Consider the following 14,142-nt stretch of genomic DNA (forward strand, 5'->3'; position numbering starts at 1 on the left):
AGCAACACAGTCGTGCAGCACGTCCTTTTCAGGATGTCGCTCCAACTGTGCGTTTCTGGTTGCGGGGGTTTCCTGGCTCCGGATGATGGGCACGATCACTGCATTACATGTTTGGGGGTCCAGCATGTTAATGTGGTGCTCGGGGGCGGTTCATGTCGTCACTGCAATGCCATGACCGTTGTGCAGTTGAGATCACAGCTAACTTTCATAAGAGAGCGAGCCACCTCAGTCGCCTCCTGCTCTGCAGCGGGCGCTCGGGCAGATCTGAGGGTTCCAGCGAAAGATAATCTGCCGCCTAAGGGCTCGCGGACCTCTCGCTCCTCCAAGCGCTCCATCCAAGCTTCGGGTGCTGGGAGTGATCGTCTAATCAGATGGTAGCTCTCACGCTCGCTGACACCGGAGATCAGATGTTCTCCGCGGCATTGGAGGGTGGGCTTTCATTGTCCGACGATGATCCGGACCCGCTCGCCCCCTCTGGGCAAGCGAGCGCCGTCAAAACGGATCCTGAAGCGGACATGTTGGCCGTGTTTTCTCGGGCTGCTTCGGTCGTCGGGTTGGAGATGGTTCATCCCCCAGCCCCGCGGCTGGACAGACTAGATGGGTGTTACGTAGAGGACCAAAAGGCGAAGCCTTTGAAGCCTCTCGTCCCCTTCTTCCCGGAAGTGCACAGTAGGCTCACGCAGTCCTGGAGGGCCCCTTTCTCTGCCCGCACTGTGTCCACCTCCGCCCTCACCACCCTGGATGGTGGAGCTGCCAGGGGCTATGAGGCGATCCCGCAGGTGGAGTGCGCCATTGCGGTCAATCTTTGCCTGCGTGGCACCCCTACTTTGCGCGGTCCGCCCCGTCTCCCGTCCAAAGCCTGTAGGTTATCTGCCTCTCTCGGAGCTAGAGCTTACAAGGCTGCGGGCCAGGCAGCTTCCGCCTTGGACGCGATGGCCACCTACCAGCGCTACCAAGCACAGGCGCTGGTCGAGCTGCACGAGGGTGGGTCTAACCCATGCTTGTTACACGAGCTGCGCACCGCGACCGACTATGCTCTCCGGACTACTAAGTCCGCCGCGTGCGCACTGGGGAAGACGATGTCCACACTTGTGGTCCAGGAACGCCACCTCTGGCTAAACCTGGCACATATGCGCGATGTTGACAAAGTTCGCTTTCTTGACTCGCCCATATCCCAGGCTGGCCTGTTTGGCGACACCATCTGTGAATTCACCCAGGAGTTCAAGGCGGTGAATGATGTCATCTATCGGCGCGACCATAAGCCCACTCCGTCCCCCGCCGAGCCATCCACCTCCGCTGCTCCTCGCCGAGGGCGCCCGCCAACGGCCGCTGCCCCAAGCTGCCCAGGGCGCCGCCAAGTCCAGTAAACGGACCGCGAAGCGTCCCTAAGACAGGCCATCTGGAGAGGAGGAAACTTGCTCTTTCCCCGCTGGAGGGCGGGGCCCATATTCCAACGGTACTTTTCAGTGCCACCAAAGTTTCGAACAAAGAGCATTTTTCTCGTTCCCCGGATGTCACAGCTCAAGCCCTGCCAGTCTGGGACGCGCTGCCTCTCAGCTCGCAGGGTCTGCATACTCCGCCAGCGGCTCACGGGCGCTGGGGGGGCGGTCTCCCTTCTCCCAGCCCCCAAGCCCCCCTTTCGGAGTCAGGGTGCGGAGCCAGAGCGAATCGCTCTCCTCCAGCTCTTCTTTGGGACCCTCGTGCTCCCCGGATCAGCACACCCGCTCCGCGCTGCCCCTCCGCGGGTACGTCAATGATTGCTGCGATGATGTCATTAGCGAGGGCTTTGCCTGCCTGGTTAGCGTGGGCCAGCCCCTCGCGGTGGCTCATACGCACGATCAGACTCGGCTACGAACTACAGTTCTCGAAACGGCCTCCCAAGTTCACGGGCGTGTATTTCACCAGGGTCAATCCCCTGTCCGCCCCTGTCTTGCGAGAGGAGATTGCTGCCCTCCTGGCGAATGGTGCAATCGAGCCGGTACCTCCAGCCGAGGTGGAGAGCGGGCTTTACAGCCCGTACTTCATCGTACCCAAAAAGAGCGGTGGGTCACGGGCAATCCGCGTTTTGAACCGCTGCCTTCACAAGCTGTCGTTCAGAATGCTTACGCAGAAGCGCATCCTCCGATGCGTCCGCCCTCAGGATTGGTTTGCAGCCATAGACCTGAAGGACGCGTATTTTCATGTCTCCATTCTTCCACGCCACCGCCAGTTTCTGCGGTTTGCGTTCGAAGGTCGAGCATGGCAGTACAAGGTCCTCCCCTTCGGGCTCTCTCTGTCTCCGCGGGTCTTCACCAAACTCGCGGAGGGTGCCCTAGCACCCCTTCGGCTTGCGGGCCGCGTACTCAATTATCTCGACAACTGGCTGATTTTAGCCCACTCTCGGGAGCAATTGACTGCGCACAGAGACGAGGTGCTCCGGCATCTTCGCCTATTGGGGTTGCAGGTTAACTGGGAAAAGAGCAAACTCGCCCCGGTGCAGAGGATCTCTTTTCTCGGGATGGAGCTGGACTCGGTCACCATGGTAGCGCACCTCTCCGGAGAGCGCGTTCGCCTGCTGCTGAACTGTCTGAGGGAGCTCGACAGCAAAGTTGTGGTCCCACTGAAATATTTTCAGAGGCTCCTGGGGCATATGGCTTCCGCTGCGGCTGTCACGCCGCTCGGACTGCTCCATATGAGACCACTTCAGCACTGGCTTCAAGATCCAATTCCAAGACGCGCATGACATGCGGGCGCACACCGAGTCTCTGTTACTGTGCTGTGTTGCCGCACCCTCAGCCCCTGGAACGACCCCTCGTTTCTGCAGGCCGGTGTGCCTCTGGGACAGGCGTCCAGTCATATTGTTGTCTCAACAGATGCTTCCAGCACAGGCTGGGGAGCCGTGTGTCGCGGGCAAGCAGCTGCGGGCCTGTGGGTAGGTGCCCAGCTGCATTGGCATATCAATCACCTAGAGCTGTTGGCAGTGTTCCTTGCTCTCCGCCGTTTTTTTCCGGTGCTGGAGCAGCAACACGTGCTGGTCAGGACGGACAGTAAGGCGGTGGCAGCGTATATCAACCGCATGGGGGGTATGCGCTCTCGCCGCATGTCTCAGCTCGCCCGCCGTCTGCTTCTCTGGAGTCACCCGCGGCTGAAGTCGCTGCGCGCCATTCACATCCCAGGTATGCTCAACCGCGCAGCCGATGCGCTCTCACGGCAGCAGATTCACTCTTGAGAATGGAGACTCCACCCCGAGTCTGTTCAGCTGATATGGGCGCAATTCGGGGAGGCCCAGATCGATCTGTTTGCTTCCCCCGAGAACGCTCATTGCCAGTTGTTTTATTCCCTGACCGAGGGCACGGATGCACTGGCCCACAGCTGGCCTCGGGGCATATGGAAGTATGCGTTTCCCTCAGTGAGCCTGATCGTGCAGTTACTGTGCAAGGTCAGGGAGGACGAGGAGCAGGTTCTGTTAGTTGCGCCCCTCTGGCCCAACCGGACCTGGATATCAGAGCTCTCCCTCCTCGCGACAGCCCTCCCCTGGCGGATCCCTTTGAGAGAGAACCTACTCTCTCAGGGACAAGGCACCATCTTGCACCCTCGCCCCTGACGCGGTGGCTGGCAGCACCGTGGGAAAGCATAACCTCATCATCCGGTTCCTCATAGGTGCTAGGCGAATTAATCCAACTCGCCCCCCTCGCACGCCCTCTTGGGATCTCGCCCTCGTTCTCACGAGCCTGCGATTTGATCCGTTCGAGCCACTCGATTCAGTATCCTTAAGATTTCTTTCCCTGAAGACAGCTCTGCTGGTCGCGTTGGCCTCCATTAAGAGGGTCGGGGACCTGGAGGCATTTTCGGTCAGTGACTCGTGCCTGGAATTCGGGCCGGATTATTCTCACGTTATCCTGAGACCCCGCCCGGGTTATGTGCCCAAAGTTCCTATCACTCCCTTTAGAGATCAGGTAGTAACCCTGCAAGCGCTGCCCCCGGAGGAGGCAGACCCAGCCCTTTCCTTACTTTGTCCAGTTCGCGCCATGCACATTTATGTGGGCCGTACTCAGTACTTTAGATCTTTTGAGCAGCTCTTTGTCTGTTATGGCGGACGGCAGCAGGGAAGTGCCGTGTCCAAACAAAGATTATCCCACTGGATTGTGGAGGCCATTTCATGTGCTCTTTAACAGACATTTGTAGAGCTGCGGGCTGGGCGACACCCAACACATTTGCAAGGTTTTACAATCTGCGAGTGAAGCTGGTTTCCTCAAGGGTGTTAGGTACCTTTGGTGATTGAGGAAACAACTCGGTGGGGTGTTGTAGCACGCTTGCGGTGCCTTTTTTCCATAACACGGAGAGATGTGCACCTTCCTGTCTGTCAGTAAAGTTCCCCATTCGGTGAGCCCTGCAGATTCCTCCGAGGCCCCCAGCACTGACTCAGCGGAGGAGTCACTCGCTGGCCCACTACGTTAGGTCTGCCCGCTGGTCAGCCCGCGTTTTTGGGTATAGGTGCTTGTTATGTGCGATCCCCGCTGGTGATCCCCATATGCTTTTTCCGCCACGGTTAAGTCCCCCCCTGGGTGGACCCGTGCCTTCCCTATCCGCTAACCAACTTCTTATGCGCACTCCCCCTTCTTAGGGTTAGTCCATATGTAATTCCATTTGTCTCCCTATTGGGTGCGGATGGTCTCCGCAGCGTCCTCCCAACCGGGATTGCACGCTTCCTAACGTACTGTCGTATTTCCTAGAATTATCTAGACGCTAGCGACTCCCAAAAAAATATACCTATTCCGTAAAGCTTTTTTTGAAGTGGGAATAAGTTAGGGCCAAGGGCATGTTGGAGGACCACGCCTTCCATGATTTGGGTGCGTCACGCTTGCCTGACAGCCCTCTCATCGGAGGCGTTGGTAAGGTGCAGTCATTATGGTGCTTTCAATGGACTCCCATACGTGGATTTAGAACATCAAATCCACTTATAGTACTGGAGTTCCCCAACCGAAGGGGAACGTTCGAGGTTACAGAAGTAACCCTTCGTTCCCCGAGGACGGGGAACGGAAGTACTATACTCCGTCGCCATAATGACTGTCCCTTAGCTGTTAAAAGTCTCTTCAGCTTAAAAAGGATAGCGTTTGCTGGCGCCATGTGTGCTTATATGCTCAGTTAATTGGCGATGCAGCGCACCTGCGCAAGCTTACGCTGCCAATTCATTGCTTTCATGGGCCCGTTCAATACTCTTTCAGACAAGTAGCTTCTGAACCGAATCTCTCATACGTGGATTTAGAACATCAAATCCACTTATAATACTTCCGTTCCCCGAGGGTTACTTCTGTAACCTCGAACGTTCTCTCAAGTATCATTCACACATTTGTCTTAATCTATGTTGATCACTTCTCCTTTGCTGAGATAATCCATTATTTCACAAGTAAGGTTAATTAAAATGTTCAGATGTTAATTAGATGCCATGATTAATACACAGGTGTGCCTTATGCTAAGCTCACACTGATCAATTGTTGCCCTGAATTTCCCTCGCCAAAGCTGCGGTCACACTGGGCTTTTCCTCCCATAGACTTCCATTCATACGCACGTGGATGCGTCAGACCAGAAACGCAGGGTCATGCGTCAAGTTTCGCAGGTTGCTGTGGTGCAAAGTTCAAGCTTGGTGAACTCTGACCTGCGAAATCGCATCACTTGACTGCGTGAGATCAATCGAGGATCAAAGCATGACATCTCTGGGCAGATATTTCAAACAAGGAGCAATCACTCGCTTTTTTAAATGTCTAATAAGCTTGTTTAATCCCGCCCCTTTACGCAGCGCCGCTAATTTATACATTTGAGGTACCAATAAGGACCCTTTAAGTAAAAATTTGTATCTTTTGAAAAGGTACCACCCCAGTGACATCTCGCGTACCACTATTTCTGAGAGTATAGTAGGACACAAAGAAGGAATGATCAAAACACGATCAGAAAAAAATCACGCTGTTTGAAATGAGTTCTGACTAAAAAACACATCAGGAATGGCCTACAGCCAATGAGAGAGAAGGACACAGGTCAGTGGAGAGTCAAGGAAGAATTATAGACCACAATATTAGAAAACATAAGCTTTACAATAACATTAAATAGAAACAAAGAAACATGTGCTTGATCAGTCCCAGCAGCAATAAAGTATTTTCCTCTAACTATTTTTTCTCTCTTTGCTCAATGCACAGTCCTTGTCCCCTGCATTCCCCCAAACGTTTCTTTTTACTTTGTGCCCTTTAGCTGTAGACAAACATTCAGCAAACAAACCATTTGAATGGCAGATTATTTAAAATATTTATTGCAGGAGGGGTGCCATTTATAGTCTTGGATGTAATGTTGAATGATCTTATCACTTCTCGCATGCGTTTGTAAGCCAGACAGAGTTGTTGGCAATTGTTTATAGTCCAGCAGTTTGTATCCTCATGTCATTGATCCATCATGCAGTATGAACACACATCAACTGAGAGCTAACCTAGATAGTCGTGCAGTGTGAAAACAACTGTGAACCGGCTATTGTGAAAATCATGTTTCCCTCTCCAGCTAAACACCATTGGCACTCCACTAATATGCCATAAAAGGTTGTAACAAAATGTTTAAATATCAAATAATGTGCTGTGAATCTTATAAACTCATATTTCTATAACTTGACTATGACTATGACTTGGTTTCTCAATTCACTGTTTTATCACTTTTTTATTTTTGAATTATCTTCATCCCACATTTTGATTTACATTTGGGTTTTTTACTTATATGGAAGACATAACCTTTTAATATTATTGTGAACCCATACAACGTTATCAAAGAAGTAATCTTTTAGGAATTCATTACTTCAACAATGAAGCTTCAGTGACATCTAGTGCCCAGCTTTAAAAGCACAAATATTTAGCTATTTGTATTTCCCCAATGATATGGCTATGTATTGTACGACTAAAAGGGTCAGAATAACCACAACATAATTAAAATACCTGTCTTGTCTGAAGTTCCAGGAAGGATGCAGTCGATCAGGTTTTCTGTTAGACTTAGAGCCCTGCTGGCTCTCTGTTCAGCCAAGAAGACAAGCTTGCTGTTCAGGATGTACTGTATGCCGCCACTGAGAGTGTTCTTACTCTGCTGGTACCTTGAAGAAACCTTGTCCAGAACAACATTAGAGCTGTGTTTGATTGGACAGGTGATCCCATCCTTGGCGGCTTCCAGGGTTGAAGACATTAGCCCCTTTATGTTTGCTGCCAGCTGTTGTGTAGAAAGCAAACAAACCACCCACATCTTAGCTAAATGTCTGCCCACGGTTAAAGAAAACCAGTTAACAACTTAAAGAGTAGTATTAGCAAACAGATTTAAACATCCAAATAATTTTACCTCTGCAGGTGGAGATTGCAATGCTGGTACCTTCTCTTCCAGTCGGTCCAGTCCTTTGCAGGCCATTGAGTTTGCTGCTACAACTATGAATATTTAATTATCATATACAAATATGTAAGACAAGTTATTGTTTTATAACATGCAGGTGCAGCAATTTTTAATGGAAGCACATGCATTCTGTAAAAATGTTAAATGTTACTTCAAAGAGTTTTCCCTTGCTAACACTAAGCCTTAAGAACTAAATCAAAATTAACAAGGCTAACCTTTAATTTCTAAATCTAATGTTGAATAGAATTTTATGTTCACAAAGGCTGTTTTAAATTTTATCAAAAGATAACAACAATAAAATAAAAATAAATACTGTTATGTGTTTGCTGGGGCAATTATGTGCTTTCTTTTAGCTAACATTGCTAGCCAATTTTAATACATTGTAATACATTGTGTACTTGTTTTTATCATTTGTTTGGTTTTGTTAGCATTTTGCTAACACCGTTCTAACACACCTAAGTATTTTACTAACCTGAATTAACATGGGGTTATCATGACTGATAACATTTTAACTTTGTCAGCATGATTTAGCCATTGATAGCATCTTAAGCATGCTATTGGCCTAATTAAATCATCACTGTTAACAATATACTGCAGAATTTACAGTAACTTACTGACAACAGTATGGCAGTAACATACTGTCAACCGTTTACAGCAAAAGTACTGTATTTACATTTACAGCACCATTGCTGTATATGTATTAACAGGATTGTATATCATTACTGTAAAATATAGTCATTTTTATAATACAAATTTAAAATACAATAAGATACTGCATAACTGTTCTACAGTAAAAGTCATATTACAGTTCAATTCACCAGTAACTTACTGTAAATTAATTACAGAAAAAATACTATATTTACTGTACATTTATAGCACTATTTACCTTGTGTATGCATTTACAGTATTGTATATCTGTAGTGTAAAATATACAGTAATTTTCACAATGCAACTTTTAAACACATTTTAACACATTTAACTGTGGGTTAGGGCAGACTACTTTATTACGCTAAAGACTACGTATTATTACGCTAAAGCATATGGCCAAAATGTTTTAATGGGTTCCGAACTTGTTTTATGCTGAAATGTAAAAATGATTTGATTTTAACATGCTTGTAATATTCTTCACACTGATTTAACACATATTTTAACACACTTTGAAACATGTTTATGCTAACATTTTTTAGCATACTGCAAACTTATGCTATTTTTATTCTTAGCTAGTGGCAGACAGACATATCTAGAAGTCATTCTGATTTGGTCTTCAGGAAACATGTCTCACAATTATTAATGCTGTAAAACAGTAGTCCTGATTACATTTACTGGAAATCATGATTTTTTTCACAATTCTTTGATTAATATTTTTTATTTTAATTTTCATTAACTTCATTGTTGCTTGCTGTAAAATATACTGTGTACATTATTTTTTTTTTTTAAATTAAAACAATAGAAAGATGTTAGGTAGTTTACATACTCTCTGTACCTTATAGATTTTCACAATGATGCTGTTAGAGTACATAGAAAAAGAATTATCCAGCACCAGACTACATGATGTCGAAGCATTAGCTCATTACAAAAATGAAATCTACACAGGCAAGTCAAAGCTTTAGTAAATTGTAATAAGGTCACTCAGCAGATTAGTCTTTTGTAATGCTCAAGTGGGTCCTTGAAACACTCAAATATTTAACATTGTTGCCCAATTAGTCATATAATCCCAAACACTGACCCCAGAGTTCAGTTTTGCAACGGCAAACTACAACCCCGATTGCACTACATATCCCAACTGTGAATTTGAGTTAATTTGAATCTATTTCTACAAAATCTCAAAAAGACAAAAGAAAGATTTTACACAGTTATTAATGTTTGATGACACGTGAAGGCTTTTAAAGGACCATTTGCAAAAAAGAAATAGTACTTAGACTTTTTGATTGGTATGTTCATTAAATACTTTTTGAAATACAAATACTTCCTCGTGCAGGTGACTGATTATATTAAGAACTGTAATCTTGTTTGCAATACAGGTTTTCTAAAATGTTATGTTTAAATATACAAATGAGGCACTATTTAATTAAAAATGAACCAATTAGTATTTAGTTCAAACTTTTTAATTATATACAATTCAAAGGAGAAATTAAGAGTTGCTGAAGTGGAGATTGATGCATCTTGACTCAACTTCAATGTGCATGAAATGTTTTAATTATCTCAATAAATGATATTTTATTGTTATCTAATAAATCACAATTAAATGTCAATAGATGTCAAGATGTATTCAATGCAATAAACAAATCACTAAAGTTTTAGATTTAACATTGACTTTTCAGAAGCTCAGTATCACTACATGTCAGAAGTAATTAATGTGTCACACTGTGTCTAGACAGAAAATCCCCAACTAAAGCATCAATATCTACGTTTGAAGACCAAAACAGCTCATTAAAATCTCTGCACATTTTCTAATTGGCAGGATATCATTAAAACTTTTTTCTTCACAAAAAAAAAAAAAGACTTTTAATAGGTTAAAAAAAAGTTTAAACTTTATTGTACTGACACATTTAGTGGCAAACTAGAAAATGAATTGCAGTGTCTTTTTTTTTTTACGTTTGAGCACATTTGCTTGCTGAAAACACAAATACTTTATGCAACTGATAATTTGACTAGCTAATTCTTGTTTTTAGTTTATCTTGTACACTGCACTGCATGGTTTGCAACATCAGTTTGAATCTTATAATTAAAAAACCCTAGAAAATATACATTTTATTTTATTATTACTAGTAGTATAAGATTGATGTATTTTTACATATTATAGTAGTTTATTAGTTTATTTTTTTGTCATAAAATAATTATCTGGTAAAACGCCAATTTTTATGGATCTGTAAAATAACATGACACTTCAAATTAAGCCACTACATGGCTAATGTATATCAAATGACTGTTTTGCCAAAGTCATTTTTACAATATTTATATTTACCAAATTAATATAATAAACAAAAAACATCAATTTTCATTAGTGACCCAAGTGGTTCATAAAACGGCAAAAGACAAGAATAGGTTTCTTTCAAATGTTTTAGACAATTTTCATAAACTTGTTTTGATTCAATGTTGACTCCTGTAATAGTAGATCAATGGTTTTAGGTCTTGAGAAGTGTTCTATGTTAGATAAAATAAATCCTTTTTGTTTGAGACTAGGAGTTTTGAGACTGTTGATGTTATTAATTCACAGACATATACAATTATATAATAATATTAATATTGTGTATTATTGTGCGAGGAAGAAGACTGAGACTCACGCTGGGGTTGTAGCACATGGAGGGCAGGTTTCATGCTCCACACAGCCAGATTTCCAGCCCTACTCACACCCTTCTCATACAGGCCACAAACAGAGCTTATAATGGGGTGAGACTGCTTCGTACTAGTGTACGTCTTCTCAATAGATTCCAGAGCAGCATTGACAGACCGAATATTGAGGATTCGAAAAAATACATTCTGGAAGAAAAAACACAATATGATTTTTACCATTAATTTAACAGAATATTAATATATAAAATACAAATTAACTGCTCAAATATGCTAATTAAAAGAGTTAAATGTATAAAAAGTTCATAAAAAGTCAGTTTTTACTTCATAATTTGTAATACTTATGTGATCTGTCTTTTAAATAGACTAGAACAGTTTTGGACATGCTGATAAACAACACTGACCCTCAAGAAAGAACAGGTGCATTCATATTAAAAAGTGAAAGACAACAACCTTCAAAAAGAAAAACTGAGCTGTCGGCAAGAGGACGCCAACTGTCTCACTATGAAACATTACCTGATCCTTCAAAACTTCACCGGTGTCCTTTTTCTCAGACGCCATCTCCAATAGTCTTCAATGAGCTGCTGAAATACGTGGAAAAAAAACTTCAGCTAGTCTAATCCCACATGTACACAAATATCTCGTGACAGAATTATTAGATCATGAGTGCTGCTGCTCACTAGACCATGTTTAAGTCTAGTAATCTCAGAAAACTTAGTAGGTTATACTCAAGATAAAGCTGTCATCAACAAATCACAGAAAGACTGAAACAACTGCACCTACAGGTATGAGCACTGGCAATCCTTTCATGATTTCAAAATCTCTTTCTGAATGACATAAATCTGTGTTTGTATTGGTGAATTCCAAAGTCTAACAAACTGTACTCAATTTACCTGTGCAACAGATTATGAAATAAGTTTCTTATTGGTAGAAAAATAGTCTGATCATTTATCCCAATGCAAAAAATAAAAAAAAATAAAATAAAATAAAAATGTTTTTCTTACTTGGATTATTTGTCTTGTTTGTAGTCTGAATATCTAAATATTGTTGACTCAAAAAGCAATTTGTAGACAAGCTAAACTTGTCTTGATTTAAGAACTACTATGCCAAAATTAAGTGAGTTTTGCCTTAATTAAATAATATAAAAATATAAAAAAATATTATAAAAATAATCTGCCAATGGGGTAGGCAAAATAATCTAAAGAAGAATCTTTTCTTACCTCATTGGTAGATTATTTAGCTTGTTTTAAGGAAAAACTCACTCAATTTTGACACATCATTTCTCAAAACCTTTCTTGTCTAGAAAATGCTTCTTGATTTAGGAATTTGTAGATATTTGGACAAGAAACAAGACAAAACCTCTGGGTAAAAAAGCATTTTTATGCAGTGCATTCATCATGCAGTTCAGCCATATCCAACAAAAACATGGTCTACTTCAGCCTAACCAATTGAAAAAGGCACAAATGGAATAAAATTACAGTTTTTCTCTATTGGTTTGGCTCATTTCTTGAAACAGAAATTACATTCTCAAAACAACATGGACAAACCTCCTAACCACTTGGCAATTGTTCACAACAGAATTTAATTTCTTATTAATTTCTTCAAATTGCAAATGTCTTAGTACATCTTTGCAAATGATTAAGTACAGATTTTAGCAGATTAAGTACAGATTACTACATTTAGCACAATTTCCAAGTGAATAGATCTTGTCGATCTAAACTGATTGTCAATTCTCAGTCTAATGGTTGTTCTCTGCAAAACGTGTTAGCGTCATTTCATTGTATACTGTAAGTCATCACATGCACAATAGTTTGTTCAATTGTCAAAATTAGTCAAGACCATAATACCATGAATACCATACAGTAGATGAATGCTTGGTACATTTAATCATTGTAGGGGATGTTTGCGACATTCATACCATTTCTTCCCTCGTTGCATCGCAAGAGAGAATATACGCTGTGATGTGGATGAGAATCTGTGGCCACACAGGCTGCAGCGTGTGGATGGTCAGGAGGGTGAGGACAGCAGGCAGTGAAGAACTGTTATGAAACTCCAGCTTTATTTATAGCACTCTAGTTTTTTTTTGTTTGTGTGTTTATATTACAGTTTATTTTGCTGTATACAATTTCTTTTTGCTCTGATATATGGAAGTTATATTGTGTGCGGTTGATCATTACAATAAAAAAAGATGTTACCATTTCCTTGGCAGTGTGAGTGCAATGTGTGACGTCAAACCTTGGAGGATAATCTTACCCTAAAATCCTATTTCTTTTTTTCATTTTTATACATAATTGTATTCTGTTAGCTAGACAAAACAGTACAGTAACAATTGTCAGTGAAGGACTGGGCTAAGACTGTAAGGTGGACATGAGGGATATTTTAGTGGTCCTTTGCCATAATGACAAAACAACTAAACATTTTGACTTGCAGTGCTTACACAATGCTAAAGGGACAAAGCGTTTTGGGGGCACTGACTGTTTAAATGAGAAGGAAATTTAGTTTTGACACATGAGTGAACTGTTTTGGGAAAGGTATGAGCCATTGCAGGTGCATGGTGTTGTGCCAAACCATCCACATTATTTTGGCAAAAGCACCAAGAGTGTTGAGAATGTCCGGTCTGTTTCAAGAAATGAGCCAAAGCAATTGAGAAGGATATTTGCCTTTTTTTGTGGCACTGACTTTCTATATGGGAAAGGAATTTAGTTTTGATGCATGAGTGAACTGTTTTGGGAGATATATGAGCTTTTGCAAGTGAGCTATAGTGTTCTGCTAAACTGTAACACTGTTTTACCAAATGATCTTAGAATTGTGAGAATTTAATTTCTGTTTCAAGAAATTAGCCAAACCAATGGAGAAAAACTGTAAAACAGTCACAGAAGTTCTAAGGCTTTTTTTACGTTATTGCAACAAAAATCAAACCAAAGCTAAATTGCTACATTTGAATGGCTTAGTGTTTTGGAGCTTTTTTTTTTTTTTTTTTGGATAACATGCCACAAAGGCAAAAATTACCAGTAGACTGTAACAAAGGCTATTTGAGTTTCATTAAAAACAAGTCTCATTGCAACTATTAAACCCCTTTTAAATTCCATGGGAATTGGGCTTGGGTATTTTCTGTCTCTCAGAACGGTAGGGTAGGCTAAAAGGCTAATTTAACTCTACACACCTGGTTAAAAACGTTTTTGTTAGCATAGCAAACACAGCTGTCAGCCCACTAGATGTCACAGTTCAACAAGTATTACAAATTTTCACCTTCGCCACTAGATGTCAGATTTTCTCTATTTACCTTTATACGAACTGTGGTGTTTTTTTTTTTTTTTAGACAATGAAAAAACTGTAACATGACGGGTGCAAAAAAGTATGATTAACTGTAAGGCATGCTTTCTGTAGCTTACTAAAAACATTAGAATTGTTAGCACAATCTCTACAGATCTGACAGGGTAGTTGGCTCCAACTTTAATATTTAGC

The 14,142-nt window shown here is 42.4% G+C and overlaps 1 protein-coding gene across 6 annotated transcripts in view; it reads right to left on the reverse strand.

Annotated features, from left to right (window-relative positions):
• The window catches only part of plin1 (perilipin 1), a 102,035-nt gene that overhangs the window by 39,982 nt on the left and 47,911 nt on the right, over positions 1–14,142 (reverse strand). For 2 of the 6 annotated variants that reach the window (XM_087293180.1, XM_087293178.1), the window contains 4 exons: positions 11,194–11,261; positions 10,671–10,866; positions 7,339–7,421; positions 6,948–7,212 (listed from right to left, as the gene is read on the reverse strand). In XM_087293180.1, coding sequence (XP_087149306.1) covers positions 6,948–7,212; positions 7,339–7,421; positions 10,671–10,866; positions 11,194–11,238 — 589 coding nt within the window. In that variant the 5' untranslated portion in view covers positions 11,239–11,261. Of the gene's footprint in view, positions 1–6,947; positions 7,213–7,338; positions 7,422–10,670; positions 10,867–11,193; positions 11,262–11,460; positions 11,530–13,840; positions 13,937–14,142 lie in introns of those variants that run through there. The other 4 variants (XM_087293181.1, XM_087293177.1, XM_087293179.1 and 1 more) reach the window with 4 other exon arrangements.

Source organism: Danio rerio, chromosome 18 (assembly GCF_052040795.2).
Source record: "Danio rerio strain M-AB ecotype USA chromosome 18, GRCz13ab, whole genome shotgun sequence".
Taxonomy (NCBI): Eukaryota; Metazoa; Chordata; class Actinopteri; order Cypriniformes; family Danionidae; genus Danio; species Danio rerio.